Source organism: Myotis lucifugus, unplaced genomic scaffold, assembly GCF_000147115.1.
Source record: "Myotis lucifugus unplaced genomic scaffold, Myoluc2.0 scaffold_548, whole genome shotgun sequence".
Taxonomy (NCBI): domain Eukaryota; kingdom Metazoa; phylum Chordata; class Mammalia; order Chiroptera; family Vespertilionidae; genus Myotis; species Myotis lucifugus.
This window is the reverse complement of record NW_005871596.1, coordinates 211,505-237,907: the sequence shown is the minus strand read 5'-3', so window position 1 is coordinate 237,907 and position 26,403 is coordinate 211,505. Positions and strand designations below refer to the sequence as shown.

Genomic DNA, 26,403 nt, shown 5'->3' with positions numbered 1-26,403 from the left:
ACAAGAATAGAATCCTTTCCTCACCCCTCAACCGGCTTGATTGACTAGAGCGAGTACATTTTTCTTTCTTCACCCTATCCCTCGGAGGGGTAACCTAGGACAGGCGCGCTTACAAAACAAAGCTCCAGATGGGAGGAAAGAACCCCAAATCGGAGTCCTATCTTTCAGTACCTCTTAAAGCTCTGTTGTGTCTTGCACAATTGGCTTGATGACTATTTCTTTACTACAGATGCAGCCCTGACGAAAAATGCTACCCAAGGCACAGCGAGGATGTCCTTGACTTACATCCTGTTTTCTGGGAAGAGATGACCACCGCAGTGGTCGGGCTCGGGCTCGGGCTCGGGCTCTTGGCGGCGTCCACAGCGGTTCAAAGTCCCGCAGTTGACCGGAATCACACCCTGCAGTTCTCCCTCCTCCTGTGTGCAAATGCCAACAGAGAGAGCACTGCACCCGCAGATTATCCGCAAGATCGGTGCGGGGGGGGGAGGTGGTGGTGGAGGGGAGTCAGGGTTGGGGGTGGGGCTGTAAGAGAATCTCAGCCCCTGATGGAGTTACCCAAAGAGAGGGGGAAGGCCAGGAACCCCGAGGCCGGCCGACCCGGGACCCGCGGGCGGCGCAGGATGATTGATTTATTTACTCGGTTGGCAGCGCCCATCGCCGGCTGGAGCCCGGGGTGACATCACGGGCTGGGGCGCGGGTCACGTGGTCCGGGCCGCCCCGCCTCCTCCTGCCCCTCCTTCTCCCGCCGCCTCCTGAGCGCAGGGTCCAGCCGCCGCAGTTGCTCGGAGCTTTCGGAGAGGCGCGCAGCCAGGGTCTGGGGGTGAGCCAGCGAGAGGGCCGGAGCCGGAACCGGAGCCCGAGCCCGAGAGGCCGAGGAGCAGCAGCCCCGCGCAGCGGCCGGAGCGACGCGCCGAGGGTCCCGCAAACTTGAGCGGCGCTCGCGCCCCTGCCCGCGGTCGGAGCGATGAAGATGGTCGCGCCCTGGACGCGGTTCTACTCCAACAGCTGCTGCCTGTGCTGCCATGTGCGCACGGGCACCATCCTGCTCGGCGTCTCGTACCTGGTGAGCGCGGAGGGCCGTGGGGACGCGGGGGGCGCACCTGCGGGAGGAGGCGCCCGGGACCCCGGGGCCCCGGTCCGCGCCGCGCCGCGCCGTTCAGGCCGCGAGTTGGCTCCTGGCTCGGCCTTCGGTTGGCTGATCCGAAGGCCGAACGCTAATCCGCCTCAAGTTACATGATTAGAAACTTAATTCTTGTCCGCGGCTGCCCCGGCTCGGCCAACCTGTGGCGGGTTCGGGTCAGGGCTGGGAGTTGGGGGCGTTCCGGGGTCCCGGGTGGGCCGGGGCGCGCCCCAAAGCCCTGGGCACAGAGCGCGCTGCGGCCGCGGTTCCGGATGGAAGTGCACTTGGTGGCCGAGACCGCGGGTCTTATCCGAGGAGCACGTGTTTTCCTCCCTTTCCTCTTGACACCCGGGGGGCTTTGTGTCCCCACGGGTCTGGGCCGCGCCGTGGGGTGACTGGGCACGTTAGTCACCCGTGCGCCCAAGCTCTGCCCGCACCTGGCCTCGGGCTGCGCGTTCGGGTCCGAGATGAAATGGTTGAGGGTTCCTGTCGCTCCGTGGACGGCACCGCCCCCCCACGTCTGTTGTAAAGCCCTAGGAAGGGATTTACTTGTGATTTACTGCCTTCCGATCAGCCCGGGGAAGCTATTTTACACCCATTTTTCTGCTAATCGACAGGTGATCCCTATACCTTTCTTATCAGACCGCAGGCAAGTCTGATTTCCTTCTTAAGGCTGGAACTTTTAAAGATGCTGTTTGTATGGGAGCAACGATTATCAGGGGCGGTGAGGAAACCTGAGGCTCCTCCCAGTGCCTGCTCCAGGTGGATGGTGGGCACCCCTAGGCTGCGCCTACGTGGAGTGGGGTCCCCTTGCATTTCAATTTCAGGTTTTGTGACATCTTGATGGAGGGTTACACCTGAGCCACTTTTCAGGTGAATGATACCACTGCATCACGAGGAAATACCTTAAACACGGTAGTAAGATAGCATGCAGGACTTCATTAGTGAGAACACAATTTTCTAAATTATCAGAGTTTTTTTTTTGTTGTTGTTGAAAGATATTCAGGAGATTATATATATATACATACATATATATATGTATGAATGACATTATATCGAATTGTGTAGTTGTGCCATTTTAAGCAAAACATTTTCTCCCAGGGACTGTGGTCTTCTCTGTGCTATTTATAGTTTCAACTTTCCTTTAGTCGGTGCCCAGGACACACAATGGAACTTTTTGGCCTTGAAAGGTTTCAGGCAGATCTTTGGTATGTGTGGGGTTTACTATTGTTCAGTGCGAATGCAGATACTAGTTAGAACCTCAGTGTCTTGGCTCAACCCTACCTTTGCTACAAACCAGGAAATCCTTTACAGAAATGTAAAATGACTGTCTAGCAAACAGATAGGAGGAGACTTCAGAATTTTTCGTGCTCTTCCTGATAATCAAGACCGACTCTTTTATACAAACGACTTGTGTCCTCCTTGCAAACATTCAAATTTGCAGACTTGCACGTACATCAGTGAATGTGATTTGCAAAATCTAGGGCACCGCATTAGGCAAATGTACTTCGTGATGTGATCTATGCAAAGGATAAATCTACTTGAGCCCACTGCTGGCGGTGAGCCAACCCGACAGTATCCGTGTGCTAAAAGGAGAACACTCCGCTGGCTTTCTCCACGAGGGAGCATGCTCTTTGTGGAAAGTGGTGATTGGGGTGCATGTCTTAGCGTTTGGAAATATGTGGCCCTGTGAAAGGTTAGAAAACTTCCCAGCAGGTGTAAGAATGCCACATTAGGGAAACCTAGTTAATGGGAAACCTGGCTTAAGTACTGGTAATCTTTATTAAAAGTATTTTTTTATTTCATAAAACAATTTTAGACTTTTTTTAAAAACAGTGAGAGTTTTCCTCATACCTTTACATATAATTTGGTTATCCAAAACTTTGATTTACAGGAACAGTGTTAAGCCAGGGCCACGGAAGAACAAGGCACCTCTCCCTTCTTCCCCCACCCGCCCCTCCTCTCACCAGCCACGTGGCTGGAATGCCATCAGTTATCAGGAAGGGGCAGGTTTTCAGGAAAAAAAAAGGGTAGGCTTCTGGGAAGATGTTCAAATAAGAGTCCCCTGGAAGGGTTCTTTCTTAAACTTAGAAACCATTGCCAGGTAGGTAAAATGGACCTTATTCATGCATTTTCTAATTGTTTCCTACCACCACCCTTTATTAAGGTTCAGTGTGCCAGGTACTATGCTAGATTTGCATAACCTTAATTTTTATGTGACCCTGTAATTATTTCATTCCCATTTTTTAAAATTGATTTTTTTGTTTGTTTCTTTAGAGAGGGGGGAAAAGAGGAGAAGGAGGAGGAGAGAGACGAAAGAAAGAAAGAAACTAACTTTGATCGTTTGCCTCCTGCACCCACCCCTACTGCACAGGACCACACTCCAACCAGCTGAGAGCCACACCACTCAGGGCTCTTCCTCCCATTTTATAGATGAGAAACCGAGGCCAGGAGAGCTCAGGTGGTTTACATGAGGCCCCGTTGTTGGTTCGTAGTCTGAGGACTGTTAGTCTATCCTGTTTTCACTGTTTTACTTTTTAAAAGTTGTGTGCGTGTCTTTTGTTTTTGCCTTGGAATGGTAAAGGTTTCCTTCGGTCCAGTAACAAAGCATATTGATTCAGGTATTTATATTAGAGGTTTTTTCATTTGTCTTATTTTTTCTTTCTTTTATTGAGGCCTAATTCACATGTGGTGAAATTCACAGAAATTCACAGTACAGTTCGTTAAGCTGACAAATGCAGGTGCCTGTGTAACCCACATCCCTAGAGAACATTTCCAAAAAGTTCCCCTGTGTCTCTTCCCAGTTAATCCCTGCCACACACATCCCCACTCCACAGGCGAGTCTTACCCGTTCATGTGAGTGGAATTAGTATTGTGTGTATTCTTTTGTACCTAGTTTCTTTCACTTATAACCATTTATGTTGTTGGAGTATATTAGTGGCTTGTTCCTTTTTATTGCTGAGTATTATACTGTTGTAGGAACATACCGCAATTCGTTTATCCATTTGCCAGACAATGGACATTTGGATGGTTTCCAGTTTGGGGCTATTGTGGATAAAGCTGCTCTGAATATTCTTGCACAAGACTTTTTGTGGACGTATATGTTTTTATTTCTCTTGAGTAAATACCTAGATACGGAATTGCTGGTCATTGGGTAGATAGATGTATGTTTACTTTATAGGCAAGTGCCAACCAGTTTTCCAACGCAGTTCTGTCATTTTACACTCCAGCCAGCAATGTATGAAGTTCCAGTTGCTCTACCCACATCCTTGTCAGCATTTGGTGGTGGTAGTCTTTTTCATTTTAGCCATTTTGGTGGGTATGTGGTGGCAGCTCAGGGTGACTTTAGTTTGCATTTCCTCATGACAAATGATGTGGAAAGTTTATCTTTGTTTATTGGCCAATCCTATATCTTCCTTTGTGAAGTGCTATTTATTGCCTATTTTGGAGGGTTTTGTCTTTTTTATTGATTTGTAAGAACTGTCCGTGTTCAAATCTATAGAGAATTTTTATGAGTTTATTTGAGCCAAACTGAAAACACTTGCTGGGAAGCAAAATCTCAACGGATTAAGGAAAATATTCCAAAAAATGGCAGTTTTACCACTGATTTTATACATCAAAATCAAAGGGGGAGATGTAAGGGGGGTACCTCATGAAATCCATTGGTGATAGATTCGGGAGGTGGGGGAAAGTAACGCAGGGAAACCTCTGGGATTGGATAAGGAGTAAAATGCATAGCCTGGCCGTGGCTGAGCGTTGACCCATCAACCAAGAGGTCCAGGTGAAACCGGACAACCAGTGGGTCCAAGCTGCCCATCACACGACTTGAGCCAATTAAGCAGATGGGGTTGAATCCTGTATGAGCGTTTATTCCGATAATGCCAGCAGTATGGGAGGAGCAGCAGGTCACCCACGAAAATCTGCTCTCCCCCTCCCCATAAACCAGATGCTTATATGGGTAGAAGGACAGAGATTACGTGGGAAAGTAGGAATTACGGGCCTGGGGAAGTGGGCACGGTTTAATCACCTCAGGTTCCAAATCGTGTGGGCTGCTGGGGAAGGGGGGTGTCGCAGGACCAGATTACAGGCTGGGTTGTAAAGAGCAGGTGCCTCCGGGACTAGATTGTTTGGACCATTTCCATAATGATAGGCCCTTGGGGAAAGAAGGATGGGCTGCCTTCTGCTGTCAGCGCTCATGTCCCAGGTTAGAATGTGCTTGCCCGAATCAGACCAGAACCATCCTGGTTAACAGAGCATGATTAATAGTTCTTATTTCATTTCTTATATAACTAATAGCTGGTCCCCAATATTATATTTCTGCCCCTGACAGAGGTTCGATTCCTGGTCAGGGCACATGCCCAGGTTGCCCTCAAAATCCCCCAAAGGGGGTGTGCAGGAGGCAGCTGATTGATGATTCTCAATCTCTCTCCCTTCCTCTCTGAAATCAATAAAAACATACCTTTTTTTTTTGTTATGTAGGTGGGTACAGGATAGTTAACAGTCAACAATGAACACAGTAACAATAACAAGGAAGGGATTTGTGGTCTCCCCTATGGTGCTTTGGGGGCGGAGGAAAGGAAATTACTTTTTTGTTATTCTAAAGGCTTGTTATCAGGTATGTTATCCTGATGCAAAATGACAACAAACAGACAGTTCAGGGGAAGATTGACTTTTGTTAGGGAAAAATACTGCCCTAGGACATGACCACCTCCCCCCCCCCCCCCAACTGCTTTTAGAAAACTACCAGAAACGGGCCTGGGAATTGAAAACTTTTGTCTTTGGTACCAGGCATGGGTCATCCTTTATGCATGTTATCCTTTTTATCATCAACGAGTGTGTGTTTCTTAAATCCTCATTCTGAGGCTCGTAAGCCAGGACTAGTGTAGTAGGGAAACTGAGACAGATAGTTGAACAGCAGTTTGCAGCCACCCAGTAAATCCTGTCTTCCCTAAGCCAGGGACACTTAAGAGTAAATGTTTTGCACTTCTCCTCCCCAGCCACCCTACGCAGGGAGACAGGGACAGAAATCTAATTAGTGCTATTTGCCAACCAGGCTCAAGGACAAATGAAAATAAACCTCATTTTGGTCCATCAGCATAAAGCTGATGAATATTCTGTTGAAACCTTCCCTGGGACCTGCCCTAAGATTTCTACCTGCCAGAGAGAGATAAAAGCCTCGAGACAAAGGACCCAGCATGTGCTCTCCTTCCCAGGAGCTTGCCCATGCCCTTCCCCCCTCCCCTCTTCCGCCCTTCTCCTCCTTCCCCCACTGGCATGCACCTCATAAACTCTCAGGGACCCCACGAGGCTTGCAACCAGGGCAGCAAAGGGCACCAGCAGTTCCTCCCAGACAAATCAAACCCCCTGAACTTGTCCCCAAGGCCCCCTTTTCTCTGACTTCTTAGCCAAAGCAGCCTGGCCTGGGCTCACTTTCCCAGCCCTTCCTTGTTTCACGTTCCCAGCTTTAACAAATGTCCTCTAAACTCACCTAGACTCCTGTTTCTGGTAACAATTCCAGGAGATAGATAGATAAATAAATATATAATTTTTTTACTGATTTGAGAGAGAGGAAGGGGGGAGAGAGAGAGAGAGAGAGAGAGAGAGAGAGAGAGAGAGAGAGAGAGAGAGAAAGAAAGAAAGAAAGAAAGAAAGAAAGAAAGAAAGAAAGAAAGAAAGAGAAAGAAAGAAAGAAAGAAAGAAAGAAAGAGGAAGAAAGGAACATTGATCAGTTGCCTCTGGTACACTTGACAGTGGAATTGAACCCCAAACCTGGGCATGTGCCCTGACTGGGAATTGAAGCCGCCACCTTCTGGTGTATGGGACGACACTCCAGTCAACGGAGCCACACCAGCCAGGGCTTATCCAAGTGTATTTTAGGAACTTAGTCATTCAGCAGAAACATACTGAATGCACCTCCTTGTGCCAGATACTATTCATAGGGTAGTTGGCCGTGTATCAGATGATAAAGGATGAAAGCTCGGAGTAGCTGGTCTCATTGGCTTTATGACCTGGCCTTTCAGATAATCAACTAGTTCACTTTGAAGGTCACAGCTTGCTTGTGTGCCCGAGCCTGATAGGGTCTCTGTATCCCGGGAAGTTCTGGTGCAATAACGATTGATTTCTGTCTGGGCAGTAAAACTGACATCTTGTATTTGTCGAGTGATTGATAGTTGTTTTCAGTGGGTTTTCACATTTGTTCTCATTTAGGCCTTAAAGCTGCCCCTAGGGACGGGCACAGGAGATGGGGATATAGGCTCTTTAAAGATTAATAGTTTCTTTCCAGCTGTCGGTCTGGAACTAGGTCCATGCAGAATATGGACCAACTCATAGTAATTTATGTCTTCCTTATTGTCTAGTGCTTCCCATATTACAGGAGATTGTAAAAGACTGAAAGACTAGCCGAAACCGGTTTGGCTCAGTGGATAGAGCGTCGGCCTGTGGACTGAAAGGTCCCAGGTTCGATTCCGGTCAAGGGCATGTACCTGGGTTGCGGGCACATCCCCAGTGGGGAGTGTGCAGGAGGCAGCTGATCGATGTTTCTCTCTCATCGATGTTTCTAACTGCAGCAGGCGCAAGTCTTTCCAGCACAAGTCTTTCATTTGCTAATGGTGCAAAGGATATGGATGGGCATTGTTACTCCTTGGCGAACAATCCAAGTCAGACTTTTTTGATCTGCATTCAGAAATTGAATAAATTTGAATAGTGAGGGCTACCGGATTTGTGAGATATCTCCAATAAGCCCTTTATAAAAGTACAGCACCCCCTGTACCCCTCCTCAACGTAATATAAAGGATCCAGGGCAGTTCTATAAAATATTGGCTAGTGAAGATTTCAGTGGTATTTAATATCCTTTTTATATTTTGATGCACATTATAGTAGATATTCATCAGAAAATTTTGAAGACCTGACCAACGTGGTTCAGTTGGTTGGAGCATCGTCCTGTACACCAAAAGGTGGTGGGTTCGATTCCCAGTCAGGGCACATACCCAGGTTGTGGGTTCGATTGTCCCATCAGGGTGTGTGCAGGAGGCAGCCGATGATGTTTCTCTCTCTCCCTCGCTTTAAAATCAATAAAAAAAAATTTAAAAAGAAACATTTTAAGGATGGGCTGGCCAAGAAATAAAGATCGCCACCACAGCTGTTTTATTAACCATTTGTACGCCATAAGCGTCTATAGACGCAAGTGGCGGACCTTTTTAAATGAAATTCAAAATATCGTGGCAGTTAACTGGTTAATATTACTCTCCCTGGCACCCACTTTAACTATATCTCACTTAACGAATAAAGTGTCAAGTATTGAAGTGGTCCACATGTATTTTGCACTAGGTTGTGTATTATGTTTAAATGCGCAGTGTATTTGTTTTGTCAGCTTACTTTGAATCTTTGCCAGGAAGGATGAGGCCACAGTTAGTTCTCCTTTGCCACCCCACCCCCTTTGGTCAGATAATATCATGTTCATCAAGAGATAATGGAAATAATGTGTGAGCCTTAGCCGCATAATCCCTGCTTTCTCCTCCCTCCCAGCTCCATGGGCTCTTAGAGCTTCTGGAGCCTTAAGAGTTCTTGAAGAGCTATCAAGTGGTTAACCCATTTTACTTAAAGCAAAGTAAAAGTTAAGCAAAGATCATACTTCTTCGATTGTTCTTACACTTTTAAAGGTTTAGCGTTGCCTCTTTGCAGTTGCAGCTTGCAAGGAAAAGTTATTTCTCAGGGAAATATGTGGGGGCCAAAAAATGTGTGAATGAATGCAATTTCAAATTATTAGTAAGAGTGTGAGCTTATTTCTTTCATTAGCCTTGAGCTGCTAGCATTACGTGGCTCCTTGGTTCCAGAGTGCAGAGATGGTGAAGCAGCCATACTTGGCACATAGTAGGTACTCCCATTTGTGTCGACTAACAACAGAAGGCTGAAGGGTTGCAAAAATGGAGGCATTGTAGGTTGGGGAAAAAAGAAGCACTTATGGGGTCACCCAGGGAAGACCAGATGGGATGCATCAGAATTAGGCCCTTTCTTAGTGAGTCCTCAGCCTTCCTGGACCGGAGATGGGATCTTGTATTTTGTTTTTTAATGTATTTTCTATTGATTTCAGAGAGGAAGGGAGAGGGAGAGAGAGATAGAAACATCAGTGATGAGAGAGAATCACTGATTGGCTGCCTCCTGCACACCCCCTACTGGGGATGGAGCCTGCAACCCGGGCATGTGTCTTGACCAGGAATCGAACAGTGACCTCCTGGTTCATAGGTCGATGCTCAACCACTGAGCCACGCTGGTTGAGCGCTTAATGATTTTTATTAGAGTGAAAATCTGATTCTCAAGAAAGAAAAAAAAATGAAGGTTATGATAGCCTCAGACGAGTACCTAAAAGATCATGATTTCTTCTAACCCTTTAGTGCTTGATACTTTTTTTAAATACACAGTTGATGTCTCGATAGCCCATCCTAAACTAGGCTGTGGGCTTGGCCTGTCTTTTCACATGCAGAGGCCCAGAGGGCTCTTTAAGACATACTTGTTCTCCCCTTCGCCACCATCCCCTCCCCAGTTTCCCCAAGGCCCTTAACTGCATTCCTCTTTCTGGTCTCAACCCGGGGACCATCCTTTGCCTCTGTTCGCTGTCCGGACACCTTTCCCATTTATCATGTGGACCCTGGTTCTCGGAGCATATAATGGCGTCTCAGCCCGCGCGTGAAGATCAGAACCCAGCCGAGTCCGTCCAGAGACACTGCGATAGCTGCTGCTGGGTGGCAAGTCCGTTTCATCTCGCTTGCCAGCCTCCTGTCGCCTGGAGCGCGGCTGTCCGGAGCACTCCCTCTCCTGGAGCGCGGCTGTCCGCCTGGAGCGCGGCTGTCCGGAGCACTCCCTCTCCTGGAGCGCGGCTGTCCGCCTGGAGCGCGGCTGTCCGGAGCACTCCCTCGCCTGGAGCGCGGCTGTCCAGAGCACTCCCTCGCCTGGAGCGCGGCTGTCCGGAGCACTCCCTCGGAAAGAATCCCGAGCCTGCTGACAGGTGGCTGGTTGGCAGGACCAGCTGGGGCTTGTGAATGCAATGTGGTGACTTCTCGGGAGGAGCCTGAGTTACTGGAAAGACTGTGGGTGATATTTGTAATCAAAGGACCCAGGATCGAGTCCATAATCCTGCACCGTAATATGTGCTTGATCAGGCTTTCTCTGAAGTCCGAGAGTCTCCATCTATAGCAGCGGTTCTCAACCTGTGGGTCGCGACCCCTTTGGGGGTCGAACGACGCTTTCACAGGGGTCGCCTAAGACCATCGGAAAACACATATATCATGACATATTGTTTTTGTGATTAATCACTATGCTTTAATTATGGTCAATTTGTAACAATGAAATTGGGGGTCACCACAACATGAGGAACTGTATTAAAGGGTCGCGGCATTAGGAAGGTTGAGAACCACTGGTCTATAGAATGGTGTCATAGAGGAGGAAAAACTGCTTCAGTGATACAAAGTGGTGTGTGTGGTGGGTTCTTCATCACCCAGGAGGAAGACATGCTAAAAGGATGGCGGTTGTGGGCCACAGGTCAATCCAAGGGCTTTGTTGAATATTAAAATTTTGCCTGTTGACATGGGGTTCTAATAAAGGTACAACTTCCATTTTGCTGCTTTATCTTTTTCCCTCAGTATGTAACTTAGAGACGGCCATATTGGCTGTAATTATACTCTCACTCTTAGTTAGATTATAGCTCTAACTTTGAGTTAGATTATAATTAGCAGAGTAGCTCATTTTTATGCTTTTGTTTCCTTGGACTTTCTCTTTTAATTTTTTTTTTAAATTTATTGACTTTTTTACAGAGAGGAAGGGAGAGGGATAGAGAGTTAGAAACATCGATGAGAGAGAAACATCGATCAGCTGCCTCCTGCACGCCCCCCACTGGGGATGTGCACAACCAAGGTACATGCCCTTGACCAGAATCGAACTTGGGACCCTTGAGTCCACAGGCCTGTGCTCTATCTGCTGAGCCAAACCGGTTAGGCTTAACTTTTAATTCTTAGTCACTTCGTCTGATATCCTAAAATGAATTGTGCTGTAATCTTTGTCTATCAGGATTTCCAAAAGCCTCTTACTTTCTGTTAACAAAAGTCATCTCCCTGTGAAGTCTTCTTTACTAGTGTATATAGTAGCAGAGCAGAACTCCTTTTCAGCCAGTGTATTTGACTGTCTTCCCCACTAGACTATAGGCTACCTCGAGGGGTTTGCCATAATAATGTGATGCTTTAACATAATGCCAGGCATATATTTGTTGCCTAATAGATAATTTTTGAATTGATTAGTGTATTAGAATTTACTTGGCTATTGACATGTGTTTACCCCACTGGACTACTAATCCTTGGGGAAAAAGGACCATGTCTTATTCGTTTTTGCGTAACCAGTTTTAAGTAGAGTGTTGGACACAGTAGGTGTCTTCCTGTGTTCAGGACATTGTATTTGAAAACTGAAGAAGTAATTTGAGGCGTAGTGTGATCTATTTCTCGACTAAGGGTTTTGGTAGCTTCTGATAGGGTTCTGGCATCTGGGGATCTCCTTAATCCCAGCTCAGGATTCAGAGGATGCACAGCGGGCTGTGTCTCTCTCTTCAGTCTCCTCCACTTCTGGTTCACCTTCCTTCCTTGGTTATGTCCCTCAGGGTCTCAGTGGCAAAGCCCCGGAAAGTCTGCCCTCCAACCCCCAGCGAGCAGGCCTTGTGCTCCAGGTTTGGGCACCCTGGCCCAGCAGACTGTCAGAGGTGCTGCTCTAGCCTTTGCTCTCATCATCTTTTCTGGAAATCAATAGATGCCCCCGGGGTATTGCTGCCTTGTCTTGGAATCTTGCTTCGCCCGGTAATTCTTCACTTCCTTGTCAGTTCTCTAAAGCCTTCTCATAGGCATTTGCTTATATTTCATCCAGATTTTCTAGTTGTCCTCAGCGAACCTAGTTCATATCACTGGAAGTGGCAGAACCCTTCACTGTTATTATTCTCTTTTACTCCAACATTTCTCCCCTATTATGCCTATTTCCAAGTTTTGACTTAAATGCCAGCCAGATTTGTTATTGGTCATCTTATCACTATTGTTTCTCTGTAGAGAGTCAGGTTTAATAAGAATTTTCTATAACATTTTAATAATAACATTCTGTAATACATTTAATAATAATAATTTGTAGTATATTTCATAATAAAGCTTAAAATATCTTTGAAGCTTTAAATATTTTTTCCGGACTCTGAAAACAGGCACTCTGGAAAAATATAAAAAGGTATAGTGATAATTAAAGGTACACGTCATCTACAAACCTACCACTTGGTTTATAACATTGTATGTTTTAGTGTTTTTAGTCTGTTATTTATACATGAGAGCATATTCCAAATGTAAGTAATAAAATTCTAATCAGAGAACATTTTTAGACTGCAGTTTTCATTTAACATTAGAGTCCTGTGAACATTTTCTCGTCGTTAGTGTTTTTTGATGCTTAGTTGGGATTCTGTTATTCGGTTGTAATGTTATTTAGCCATTCTCCTACTTCTGTTTCGAGTTTTCATAAAAGATAAGTCTGCGGAAATCATTTTTGGACACAACTTTCTGTGCCAATTATTGTGTCATTACTCTCAGTGGGTTTGAGTGTTCTTAAGTTTCTTTTATTGAGGCTTTGAAAAAGGGATAATTACATTTTACAGTTTCACTGGTTTAGATTCAAGCTGAAAGTCTCACTGTTCATCTAGGACAGTGGTTCTCAACCTTCTGGCCCTTTAAATACAGTTCCTCATGTTGTGACCCAACCATAACATTATTTTCGTTGCTACTTCATAACTGTAATGTTGCTACTGTTATGAATCGTCATGTAAATATCTGATATGCAGGATGGTCTTAGGCGACCCCTGTGAAAGGGTCGTTCGACCGCCAAAGGGGTCTCGACCCACAGGTTGAGAACCACTTATCCAGGATCTGATATGACAAGAGTGAAGTGCACTTTGGATTCCTGGAGGGCATACGAGGGACTAGATAAATGCCGCCTTAAGTAATTGGGAGGAAGTTGAATTGAGTTACATATGGAAGTAATCATTGTCAAGAACAAGAAAAAAGATGTGACACCCCAGGAACACTTTGTAAACAGAATAGGAACAGTGTGTACACAACCTATCAGAACAGACGAAGCAAGTCCAAATGTACCCTCAGCGAGCACTAACTGAAAGGGAAAATGAATACACCCTCTCTTGCTTTTCCATGTAGATTGGCTGTGGCCATTACATAATCTGCTGCTGGCCGGCCGTACCGTCTTCCTGGTTCTCATTTGTGGTGACATTTCATTCTTAGAACTGATGATTGGGTAATTTTCATCTTCTCTCTTTGGTGAAGTACTTCTCACCCAGTGTTTGTGGGCCTTTCACTTTAATTGACCTTTTCCATCTGACCCTGCTCAGTTGTTTCCAGGGCTGGTCCTGCCCCCGCCCCCTTCCCTGCACAGACCTGGGTCCTCCTGGATCACCCTATCACCCTGCTGCATTCACATCACCCATGGCATGCCAAATTCCACCCAACAGTTGGGGTTTTGCATAATTATACGGTAAATATGTGTCAACACACCCCTTCTATTATGAAATACTCTGTGATTAAAAGAGCACTGTGGTGAGTCATATGTGCCATGTACTGACCTTACCATCACATCTTAATTTTTTTAAATTAATATATTTTTATTTATTTCAGGGAGGAAGGGAGAGAGAGCTAGAAACATCAATGATGAGAGAGAATCATTGATCCGCTGCCTCCTGCATGCCCCTTAACGGGGAATCGAGCCCACAACCTGGGCATGTGTGCTTGACTGGAATCGAACCTGGGGCCCTTCAGTCTGCACGCCAACACTCTATCCACTGAGCCAAACCAGCCAGGGCCGTCACATCTTCATTTCGTCTTCTTTCGCTGGACTGTTTTGTGAATAAGGGCACCTGGAAGGGGGCGTGGCCTCAGGACTGTGATCTATGGCTTGTGAGCACAGAGAGAAGGGCCATCGGGCTAGCGGTACAGCAGCCAATGATAGTTACGGGAGCAGCTAGGGCATAGCCAGGTGTCGGAACCAGGGCCCACTCTGGAGTGAGAAGACACACCAACCCGTAGCCAGGACAGTGTCGTCAGGAATGATGTGATGTGTTCAGGACTGGACACTAGACTAGGTGGCAACCCGCTGTCAGAGCGGGAGGAGGCAGGCCTGGGAACCAAAGGATGAGTACAAAGAGGATCAGAGGCCAGATGGACTTGGACGCCTGCACGTACTTTTCAACACACTGTGTCTAGAATCAGCCTTGTCAGAGTCCTTTACGCGCTCTTCCTTATTTCTGATGATGACAAGGTGTATCTGGTCGCCCAGGTTTGAAATCTGAGAGTCTTGTTTGCTTCCCTTTATCTTTGCATCTAATCACTTTCCAAGTCTCTGAAAATTCCACCTCCATCTGGACAAGCCTTGGGTTCAAACCAGGGCTCTCCCACACACGGGACCTAACATAGTCCCTTAACCTTTCAAGCTGACGTAAAAGATGACAATTAGAGGTGAGTAGATACCACCTTATCAGCTCTCAGCCGGACTATTGCAGTGGCTTCCAGGTGGGGTTCCTCATCCACGTGAGCCTCCCCATCTCCTCCAGCTTGAACTTCTGATGACATAGCTCTAATCATGGAAGATTGCACCTCAGAAACCTTTACGGCATCTTCATTAACTGCGAATAAAGCCCCAAATTCCTATCCTGGTGTGGAGGACCCTCTACCATGTGGCGCCGCTTGCATTTCTAGTTTCACCTCCTAACTGTCCCATCCCTATACTGTGTTCCAACCAAGTTGGACTGTTTGCTGTTTTTAGCACAGGCTCCTGTCCCAGTGGCCTTGCTCATATCTGAGGTTGTTCTTTATGCCTCTGAGGTTCCCAAACCTCTGCTTCCCGGGCCCTGTCCAAATACTACCCCGGTTGCACCTCCCGGGGACCCGTCTCAGCCACAGGCCTCAGTAATGTCTTCTTCGGAGCTTCATCTCCTCTGAATTTTTGTCATGTTTACTGCTTGATGCTCTGTGTTATTTGGGTCCGTGACTTGTTTAACTTCCTGTTCTCAGTCCTGGAGAGTTCTTCCTAAGCGCTCAGCAAATGCCTGGTCTGTGGTAGGCAGTTAGTAAATGTCTTGTCAGTAAGCCAGGCAAGGGCGTAGCAACAAGCTGATTAAGGGGTGACAGGTCCCTGGGAACTGAAAGGACAGGAAAGCCCCTCATAACCCTGGCTCAGGAGAGCTGATACCAGCCAAGACCTTTTATATGGTTCTTGCTAAGGTGTGAAGAGGCAAGGGAAGCGCCCTGGTCGGGTAGCTCAGTTGGTGAGAGTGCCTTCCCTATATGCCAAGGTTGCAGGTTCGATCCCTGGCCAGGGCACATGCAAGAATCAACCAATGAATGCATGAATAAGGGGAACAACAGATCAATTAGGGGGAAAAGGAGATCAGGGGACTCACTTGAGGGGCTGTTATATGCCAGTCACTCTGCAAGGCTTTTTACCATAAACTTTGCATGTGAATGCCCATCGGATCACATTCTTCCTTGGTGTTCTCCACTGGTGTCCTGTTACACTTACACAATCCATCTCCACACCCAGCCCTGTGGGATGCCCAAGTCTGGACCTTCTGAGACTAGACAAACCTTACCATCTCCTCACTTTTCCACTTTCTCTTACCCTCCCTATTCCACCCCTTCATGAAGGCACAGCCCGTGAATCCCAAAAGTACGTCTTTCCTTTTCAGGATATTTTTTTCCATTGGTTTTTCAGAGAGAGTGGAAGGGCAGGGGAGAAACAGAAACATCGGTGTGAGAGAGAGACACATTGATCGGTTGCCTCCTGCACGCACCCCAACCAGCGCCAGGGATCGAGCCTGCAACCCAGGAACGAGCCCTGGACTGGAATTGAACCTGAGACCCTTCAGTCCATGGGCCAGTGCTCTATAAGCATTGAGCCAAACCGGCTAGGCGGGCATGGGCAATGTTCTTAACCCTGAGCCTCAGTTCTTTCATCTATAAAATGGGATAATACAGCACCTACTTCATTAGGTTATTGCAGGGAAGATCCACATAAAGCACTTAGCACAGTGCCGGAGTGTTTTCCATGTTGAATCATTAGTAGTGATGCTATTTTTTAAGATAGAGAACAGAATAAGAAGCACAAAGGTGGGAGATCTTCAGGAAGATGATTTCCTCTCAGATGAGCTGAGTTTGAAGTGCCCAAAGGAGATGCATTCTGCAATATCGAGGAGACAAGTGTGGGCCTGGGACAGAGAGGGGCTCATGTGCTACTGCAGGATCCAGGATCCTGGCTCTGCCACTGAGCTTGGCACCCTCTCTGACCCTTTCCTACATCTCAGAACTCTGCTTGAGCTTGTGAAACATGTCTCATCAGCTGCAGACACTCGCTCATGCGCATGTACGGGGCTAAGGGCTGGAGGCCCGTTGTGCGTTTCCAGCCACCGGCTGCTGCGTGTGCTCGTGCTGGGTGTTCGCTGCTCGGGATGCGGGCTGAGCGGGCAGTGAGGTGAAGCCCAGCTGCCATCCGGGCATGTGAGGTCTCTGTGGAGGTTAAATCCCCTGTGGTCAGTGTACTTGTCTTTGATAGGGACTGTCTGCAGGGAACGTGACTCACGTGTTTTCTTTCTGACTGGGCGCAGGTCATCAACGCCGTGGTGCTGTTGATTCTGCTGAGCTCCCTGGCGGACCCCGGCCAGCGTCACTTCTCGAGTTCGGAACTGGGAGGTGACTTAGAGTTCATGGATGACGCCAGTAAGTACATCAGGTGGCAAGTGTAGACATTTTGGTATTTTCAAGGGCAGGGACCCGGCTTCCAGTTCCTATTAAATTAAGTATTGATTCATGGGCCCATATGAACAGATATTTAACTTCCCATCGTTACAAATCAAATCAAGTAAGTATTTGTGCGCTGCCCTCTGTGTTCTCAGTGTAGGAGTCTAAATAAGGATTCTTTTTCCTGTTTTCATCTTACGTTAACTTGCCCCTTTTAAAAACGAATTGCTTTGTCATCATCTTGTTACCCTGGCCTTTGGGTCTTTTAGGGAGGAGGAGGGATAAAGATAAATGGCAGGATGGAAGGTTAAAAGGCTAATGCAGGTCTTACTGCGTCTGCTATTGTTTCAGTATTTATCTTTCTTCCAGGAGGTGATCATTCTCCTTCTGGAAACCATGTTGGTAGTTATTTGGTGGATTTGGGGACTTTTTCTGATAAATAGAAGCATAAGCCAGGCACCCAGCTCTAAGGTCACAGAAATCTGAATATTTTATCATCACAGTCACGCTGTGTCCTTGCTGTGCCTAGTCCCAGACAAAAGGTCATGCAAATGTATTTCTCACTGGCTTTGAGAAATACATTTTAAATACATTTGGGGGGGAAAATTGTTGCTGGGCAAATAAGAGGGGAGGGAGAATGGCTCAAGATGCAGTTTTAGAGACTGGGAGTATTTGTTGACCATAAACAAATAGCCAGCTATTTCTCCAGCAAAATGGGTTTATTCCAGAATAACCAGGAATTGCAATTCAAGACATGGGGTCTAATGGTGAACCACCTGCAGATCCCGAGAAAGGACATCAAAACATGTGAAAAGGAAATACAAGATAAAGGAAGTTTAATTAAAAAAAAATCATTCAAATGACAGAGCAGGAAGAGCCTTACTCGGCGGTGCCCACAGCCATGCGGAAAGCCCCAGCTGACCAAACTTTCTCTTTTTTTCCCCTATTTTGCAGATTTTTTCTAATTTTGCAGATTTGTCTTTCTAGTCAACTTTGGTTGTATTTTATTCACTGAGTAGATGCATCTGACTAGGAAAAGATACCGCTCCATTTATTGGAGAAAGGATGGTCTTTTCAATAAATGGTTTATATAACATCTCATCCACCGCTTACTAGCTGGGCAGCCTTGGGCAAGTTTTCTTTTTTCTCTAAAAGGTAATAATAGTACCTACCTTTTAAGGGTGCCATAAGGATTAAATGAAATAACAGTGCCTAGTTCACTGAGGAGAATGGGGAAAAGAGAAAGCAGACAACGTACATCCCACTATGCTCAGAGGTTTATGCAGGACGAGCATGCCATGCTCATTGCTTCACATGCAAATGGCAGCCCTGGAATGGGTGTGTGTAACCGGAGACGTTCCCTTTGCATTTAAGGCATTTAAAATGCATTCACGTCTACTCCCTCCCCTGGCTCTACAAGAATGCGATGAGGCATTCATGAAATTCCCGTGTAGGTACTTCTTTCCTCACTAGAGGGAAAAGGTACATTAATTTAGCGTTGAAATTATAACATAAACTCTAAATATGTATGTATTCCAAAAGAAATCATGATCTTTTAGGTACTAGTCTGAGGCTATCCTAACCTTCATTTCTTTTTCTTTCTTGAATCAGATTTTCACTGTTATAAAAACCATTAGCGCCCAACCAGCGTGGCTCAGTGGTTGAGCATTGACCTATGAACCAGGAGGTCATGGTTCCATTCCCGGTCAGGGCACAAGCCGGGTTTCCGGCTTGATCCCCAGTAAGGGGCGTGCAGGAGGCAGCCAATCAGTGATACTCTCGTATCATTGATGTTTCTATCCCCGTCTCTGTTCCTCTCTGAAAGCAATAAAAAAATATTTTTAAAAAATCATTAGTGGTGTTATAAATTTACTGTATTAAATCTGTAGAACAAACTGAGGAATGTTCATTTTTTTAAGGTGACAAATGGTCTTGGTTAACATGTCTGCATTTCTGTCCTAGCGTAGACTTCCACCCTGTGCTTCTGTTCTTAAACCTCCTGCTTAAAATGTTGAGGCTAAAGAGAGGATGGTTCTGCAACTGGAATCCTTTCCTTTGGAGAAGTAACCTGTAGGAAGTCAGCAGCCTGGCTGGCTCAAGGTCACTATTCAAAGGTTAAATAGAAGCGGCATGTACAGTAGAAAGAGCCAGAGATGGCAATTGTAAGAGCAGCGTTAGTCATCGTTCAGCTTTCTGTGCAAATGCTCTCAGCAAGTTACATAACCTCTGAGCCCTAGTTTCATAATCTGCTCTGTGGGAACAGTAACATGCCTGGGAGTTAGGGCGACTGAAGGAGATGTCCGTGAAATGGCTCAGAAACTGTCGCAGTGGACAGACCTTTCCTGCGTGTCATCAGTATAACAATTATTAAGGAGATATTTTATATTCTTTCCTTTTTTTTTTTTTTACTAATTCCTTGGAATCCGGACTATATTTTAATCTTACAGCACATCTCCATTCAGATGGACCTCATTCCAGATGCTCAGTGTCCGCATGTGGCTTGTAGCTACCATACTGGCTATCTGTCCTCTTCTCAGAGTTGAGGTTGTAGTTGTGAACAAGATGTAGAAAGCCCTTTCCCTCCCCAGGTTCTCCTCTAGCAGAGGGAGACAGACAACACACCACAAATGTGGGTACGATCACAGCGACATGCCATAAAGAAAATGCAGTAGTGATGTGGGCGTGCCTGGGAGGTGTTGCATCGAGCTGAGACCTGCCTGGTTCAGAAGGCAGAGCCAGCCCTGTGAAAATCTGAGTGACCTTTCTTCCCGTCAGTGGGCGTGGCCTCAGGTGGGATGGGTGATCTTGTGTTTAATGAACCAAATGGCACGGCTAGATCGTAGAGAGCAAGAAAGTGGGATGAGGTCTGAAGAGACTGGAGGAGTAGACCTGCTCTATCGTTTCTCCCTTGTTTTGTTAATCCTCACTTGAGGATATTTTTTTTCATTGGTTTTTAGAGAGAGTGGAAGGGAGGGGTAGAGACCATGGGAAACATCGATGTGAGCGAGACTGGGCCTGGGGATCGAGCCTGCAATCGAGGTTCGTGCCCTTGACCGGAATCAAAGCCGCAACCCTTCAGTCCAAAGGCCGAGACACTGTAACCACTGAGCCAACCCGGCTGGGGCTAGACCTGCTTTGGAATAAGCAGAGACAGGAAGGCCATGATAAGAAACTGAGGTTTTATATTAAATGAGATGGGAAGCCAGTGGAGGGTTTTAATAGGGGCATGAGACACACATGAGTGTATAAAATACAAGTTAGACACCTATATATTAATAAAACAACAGCTATCATATAATTCACTGGACCAGACGTCCAACTTTTTACATATATCTCTAACCAATATCGCTTTCCCAAACCAATCTCTTACCTACAGGCATTTCTACGATTTAGGGAGAACATCTTTTGAGCCTCACTCTCCTTAACTCTCATCTTCTCAAATTCCAAAAGATCTCTGCTGCTTTACTTAGTATGAAGGGCCCTCACTTGTAATTGGTTTATAGACAAAGTGCCTTTGTGGAGAGACTAAAGAAATGCTTAAACAATGGATCTACTGATTTTTTTTTTAACCTTTGGCAGACATGTGCATTGCTATCGCAATTTCTCTTCTCATGATCCTGATATGTGCAATGGCTACTTACGGAGCCTACAAGGTAAGCAGCTTTGCGGTCAGCGGAGCCTTTGGGCGGCTCAGACACAAAGCCCACTCCCGGAGGGGACTGTGGCCATGTCGCCCTGGCCCAGTGTAAATTAAGTCTAGTGAACAGGAGGGCTTCGGGCCCGGGCCTGTTGGCTAAATGCCCTCGATGCCCCGTTGTTCCTGAGCTGCCTAACCAGAATTTCTTGCCAGGTGTGTTCAGCTCTTCCTCAACCCCCTGTAAGCCACTCATCCTCACTTCGGAAGTCTAATACCCCCGCCCCCCTTTTTTGTCCAAAATGTGTCATAATACACCCAATGTTGCCTCAATTCCTCCCCATGAGCATGGATTAAAAGTTTGATTTTTTTTCCTGTTTAAAAAAAAAAAAAAGGAAAGAAGCAGGGCCTTTCCTCCATCCCTTACATGTGTGATCTGTACAGCTGTCCGTAAGGAGTCCGAGGCCATCACTCTCGGTTTTCTGAGAGGAACTTTGAGAGTCTAAGTCTCTCGTGAATATGGTGTCGTACTAGGAAAACCAATAAAGTCTCAGAAATGTTCGCTGGATTTGGTCATTGACTCCCATTTGGCTTACCAGTTGCCCTCGTGGCCTGGCTTAGTGGATGCTATTTCTCAGTTTCCCTTCAGATTAAGAAAAAAATCTCTCTGAATGAAAAGAAATCCTGTTTGGTGATTTTGAACGTGATGGGCATTAACGTCCTGTTTTCTGTTTTCTACAGCGACGTGCTGCCTGGATCGTCCCTTTCTTCTGTTACCAGATCTTTGACTTTGCTCTGAGCGCCTTGGTTGCCATCACTGTGCTGGTTTATCCGAACTCCATTCAGGAGTACATACGACAGCTGGTATGTGGCCGCCCCCGTCACTGCATCTCTTCCTGAGGCAAACCTGGTTAAGTAGCAGATAAGAGGTATTCGGATAGGCGTGCACGCATATTAATTTGTGGATTTTTTTAAAAGTCAGTATTGTAACTTTTTAAAAAATATATATTTTTATTGATTTCAGAGAGGAAGGGAGGAGAGATAGAAACATCAACGATGAGAGAGAATCATTGATCACTGCCTCCTGTACACCCTCCACTGGGGATTGATCCCGCAACCAGGCCATATGCCCTCGACCAGAATCAAACCCAGGACCCTTCAGTCCACACTCTATCCACTGAGCCAAATCAACTAGGGCTAATTTGTGGATTTTTAAAAAAATATATTTTATTGATTTTTTACAGAGAGGAAGGGAGAGGAATAGAGAGTTAGAAACATCGATGAGAGAGAAACATCGATCAGCTGCCTCCTGCACACCCCCACTGGGGATGTGCCCGCAACCAAGGTACATGCCCTGGACCGGAATCGAACCTGGGACCTTTCAGTCCGCAGGCCGACGCTCTATCCACTGAGCCAAACCGGTTAGGGCTGATTTGTGGATTTTTAACTTGCATCTGAGTTAGTGATTAGAGGTTTTTTGATGTTACCACGGAGATAAGATTTTTGGTTTGTTAGAGCGCTCTTTGGAAAACCAACCTCCTGAGATAAGTTGGTGGCTAAGGTGATGGTATCAGATGCACCTCCCTAACTTATAAACTGGTTGCTAATTGTTTTATTTTTGTGAAATGTAATTTGCTCAGTTAGCAGCAAAGGATAGCTTTTTGCCTCAGCTGCTGTACGGGAAAGTGGGACTCGGCTACATGCTGCGTCCCAGACTTATGTGGCCACAGAGCTCTTTCTTCCCCCAGCAGTTTTTTAGACCGGTTTTCTACATGTCCTTTGTGACCATTATGTAAATATTGAGGGCTGGGTTTTGAGAAGTTTGGGGAGGGTGTGAGAATAGAATACTTCTGCCTTTTACATTTTAAAAAAAAATGTTTTTATTGATTTTTAGAGAGAGAGGAAGAAGGGAGAGGGATAGAGAGATAGAAATATCATTAATCAGCTGCCTCCTGCACGCCCCCTACTGGGGATCAAGCCTGTAACCCGGGCATGTGCCCTGACCAGGAATCGAACCAGCGACCTCTTGGTTCATAGTTTGACACTCAACCCCTGAGCCACGCCTGCTGGGCTGTTTTTTTTATTATTATTAATTAATTATTGTATTATTTTCCACACAGGCAGCCTTTTTTTGCCCCCACCCTGCGTATGACCCACAGGTTGTACAGAATCCTCTGTCTTGAAGGAGGTGTATGCTTACTCAGGAATGATGATCTGGTGCTGGGGTCCGGATATCCCCCTTGGAAGTGTGGAGGGAGCGTGATCTCCACGTAGCCTGCCACGTGCGGGCCTGGGAAGGGGGGTGCTGAGTCTATTGTGTGCTCCAGCCCACCCCTTGGCAGAGATTTATAAATAGGACCGGAGAGCCTCATGGGTAGGCCAGCGTTCAGAGCACTGCGGATACTGCCTAGACTTCCTGCTGTGCCCACAGGGCCCAGTCACTCGGTGCTCATTCTAGAGCCGCTAGTAGTAAAATGACGATATTGTTCATGCTGACAGGAGTTGTAATAGCAGCTGTAAAAAAAACCAACCCATCTACTTCTATTTGTAATTACAAACCAAATTAAACAAGTGAGGACGTTCTACTTAGAGATCTGCCTGGGCTGAAAGAGTGAGGCCTACAGACGGTCTCGGTGCCTGGGAGACAGTAATGAGAGGACAGTCGAAGAGCCGCCGATTCGGAGGCCCTTGTTGACACGTTGAGAAATAATGAGTCCGAGAGACGGTTGTCTGAGGAGGTGGGGGAAAGCACCCACTCATGCCTTTTCTGTTTACGTGGAGTCTTGTGAAATGTCGCTGAAACGAGCTGTGTGCGTGTGTTTGTGGGTCTCAGCTGGACTCAGACACCCCCGTCACTTTTCTGGGGGAATGAGCGTAAAGTCTTTATGGAAAAGGGTCCCATGTTTCCACTTTCATCCTTTTTTACGAGACACAGAAACCATATGATTTCTTTTTTTTTTTTTTTTTTTTTTATATTTTATTGATTTTTTACAGAGAGGAAGGGAGAGAGATAGAGAGTTAGAAACATCGATGAGAGAGAAACATCGATCAGCTGCCTCTTGCACATCTCCTACTGGGGATGTGCCCGCAACCCAGGTACATGCCCCTGACCGGAATCGAACCCGGGACCCTTGAGTCCGCAGGCCGACGCTCTATCCACTGAGCCAAACCGGTTTCGGCGAAACCATATGATTTCATGTTCTCTGTGAACAGCAGCTGGTTTTATTCTTAGCCGTTACGCTAAGGACTCCGAAACCCTTCCAGGCTCCCAGGGAAGGGACCCGTTTCACGGGCCGATCACCAAGAATGACTTAGGTTTTATTTCTTACATGTTTTGCCCACAGTGAAAGGAGACTCTGAACATCACTGAGTGGTGCTCACCCTCGGGAGGTGGAGCCAAGCCCGGGGGCAGGGGGGTGGCGGCGGGGTGGGGAGGGGTTATGAGTTTTCTCTGGATCCTTCCTTAACATTTGGGATGACTCTGTTGTGTCTCAGGGTATGGCTAATACGAAGTCCAAATACATAGCCCTGGCCGGTGAAGCGATGAGAGGCCACAGTGCACTGGGCAGCCTTCCCGCACCCTTTCCTCAGCCAGTTAAACGCTGGGCTTGGCTCAGTGCCGGCAGGTGTTTCATGGCAAAGCTCTGTCTGTCTCCACACCCTCCCCGCCCCTATTTTACTCTTCCTGAAAACTTTCCTTTGACCTGGTGGTTAATCAGTTAATCAGTGGAACTTGATTATTCTTAGCAAAGATTCTGCTCTTTGAGGAAAGTAGCATCAATAAAAGTGGTCTCTATAAAGAAGATACCAACTTTATTTTATTTATTTTTAAATACATTTTTCCTTTATTTCCGAGAAGAAGGGAGAGGGAGAGAGGGAGAGAGAGAGGCAGACATCAATGCTGAGAGAGAATCATTGATCGCCTGCCTCCTACACACCCCCTCCTGGGGATCAAGCCCACATTCCGGGCATGTGCCCTGACTGGGATTTGAACCATGACCTCCTGGTTCATAGGTTGACGTTCAACCGCTGAGCCACACTGACCGGGCAAGAAGACTAATTTTAATAGTTTTTTCCCCTTTGCCCTGCACAAGCTCTTGAGTCAGAATGGTCCAGAATTCGCAGGCAAATCCAAGTATCAGAGGTGTGTAAAGACTACTACCTTTCAGCTTTTTGTATAGTAGGAGGGCACAGGTATGTTTTCAGGTCTCAGGAATCTTCCTCTGATTGTTCTTTTTGAGAGTTATTGCCTGAATTATGAGCAGACAAGCCTCTGCTTACCACACCGTTTGTAGCTTTTCATTCGGAGAAATAGGCTAGACATTCTGGGGGTCTTTAATAGCTACCTGCCCTCACTGTTTTCATAAGTACATGTGATTATGCCTAGGGAATATAATCCTGAGTGATTAATGCGTTTTGCTAATGAGGCACTTTCCTTTTTGCAGCCTCCTAATTTTCCCTACAAAGAGGATGCCATGTCAGTGAATTCTACCTGTTTGGTCCTTGTTGTTCTTCTGTTTATCAGCATTCTCTTGGCTTTCAAGGTAAGAATAAAGATTTTACTTCCTGCCTATTGTTAAACGTGTTCATGAATGCCACAGAAGTACACAGACTTCAGTCAGCTCATTCTCTCGCTTAGATATCTGAACTGCTTTTGGGTTTCCTGACATTCTGTTCCTTCTCTTATCTGCATGAGATAAACACTCACCAAACTTCCATAGGCCCGTCCAGTCAAGGGTTATTCCAAATTCTATTAGGATGAGAAAAAATTAATGTAATGTCATTCATTATGTAATATCCTATATAATAAAAGCCTAATATGCAAATCGGCCGAATTTGGAAAGACCCGAGGAACAACCGGTTGGTTGCTATGACGCGCACTGACCACCAGGGAGCAGACGCTCAATGCAGGAGCTGCCCACAGGCCCCAGGCCAGCCAAGGCGGGTGCCAGCAGGGGCCGCCCCCCCCATTACCCTGCTGGTCACCCCACAGATGGGCCCTGATTGCCGGCCAGGCCTAGGGACCCTACCCATGCATGAATTTCATGTACCTGGTCTCTGGTATATTATATGCTGCAACATTTATTTCAGGGTTTTTAATTTGTTTTTAAAATGCAATATATTCTGTACATCATTGTTTAACAGTCTATTATATCAACTTATCATTATTTAATAAATTACTTATTGTTGGACATTGAGGCAGTTTCTACTTTTTCAGTTATTAATATTGCTACAATGCATGCATTTAGATACATCTTTTGTATAGTTAGGCGTTCCTCAAGATGCATTTCGTAAAATTAGAGGGAATGCATAATTCGAAGGCTTTTGACAGGCTGCCAAATTGACCTCCACAGAAGTTGAATGACAGTACTCCTGTCAGCAGTGTTCCTCATTTGTTTTCATCTTGTAAACCTGATAATAGACACATCACTATAATCTATTCATGTGTGCTACTAATAAGTAGAAAATTCTCAGTTTATTGTTGGACTTTGAACTTTTAATTCTTAATGTCATAAAAATTACCCAATTCTTCAAAAAAAATCAAACCTCAGGAAGCTTGAGGAAGCTGCGTTTAGGGAGAAAAATCATTTTAAATAGGTAATATGATGAAGTGGCTCATTCAAAGAAAAGGATTCATTGAAAATCATTTAGGTCTACATTTCCCCTTACAAAACAGAGTATTTTGATATTGCATGTGTAGTTTAGTAGTCAAGGATTTGGGTGCATTTTATGCACAAATGTTGAGGCTTACTGCTTCTGCAGCTCTCCCCTTCTCTCCCCAACTTCCTGGCTGCTCTGTTAACACCAACTACTGTCTTGGCCACCCGACCACCCAGGCTGCATGT

The 26,403-nt window shown here is 46.1% G+C and overlaps 1 protein-coding gene across 2 annotated transcripts in view; it reads left to right on the top strand.

The window, feature by feature from the left end:
- Window positions 1-734: 734 nt before the first annotated feature.
- Window positions 735-26,403, top strand: part of LAPTM4B (lysosomal protein transmembrane 4 beta) — a 34,663-nt gene continuing 8,994 nt past the window's right edge. Inside the window, exons 1-5 of one of the 2 annotated variants that reach the window (XM_023745480.1) lie at window positions 735-1,063; window positions 16,791-16,902; window positions 20,503-20,576; window positions 21,299-21,421; window positions 25,003-25,101. In XM_023745480.1, the coding sequence (XP_023601248.1) occupies window positions 965-1,063; window positions 16,791-16,902; window positions 20,503-20,576; window positions 21,299-21,421; window positions 25,003-25,101 (507 nt within the window). In that variant the 5' untranslated portion in view covers window positions 735-964. The remainder of the gene's footprint in view (window positions 1,064-16,790; window positions 16,903-20,502; window positions 20,577-21,298; window positions 21,422-25,002; window positions 25,102-26,403) is intronic. The other variant, XM_006104155.3, reaches the window with a different exon arrangement.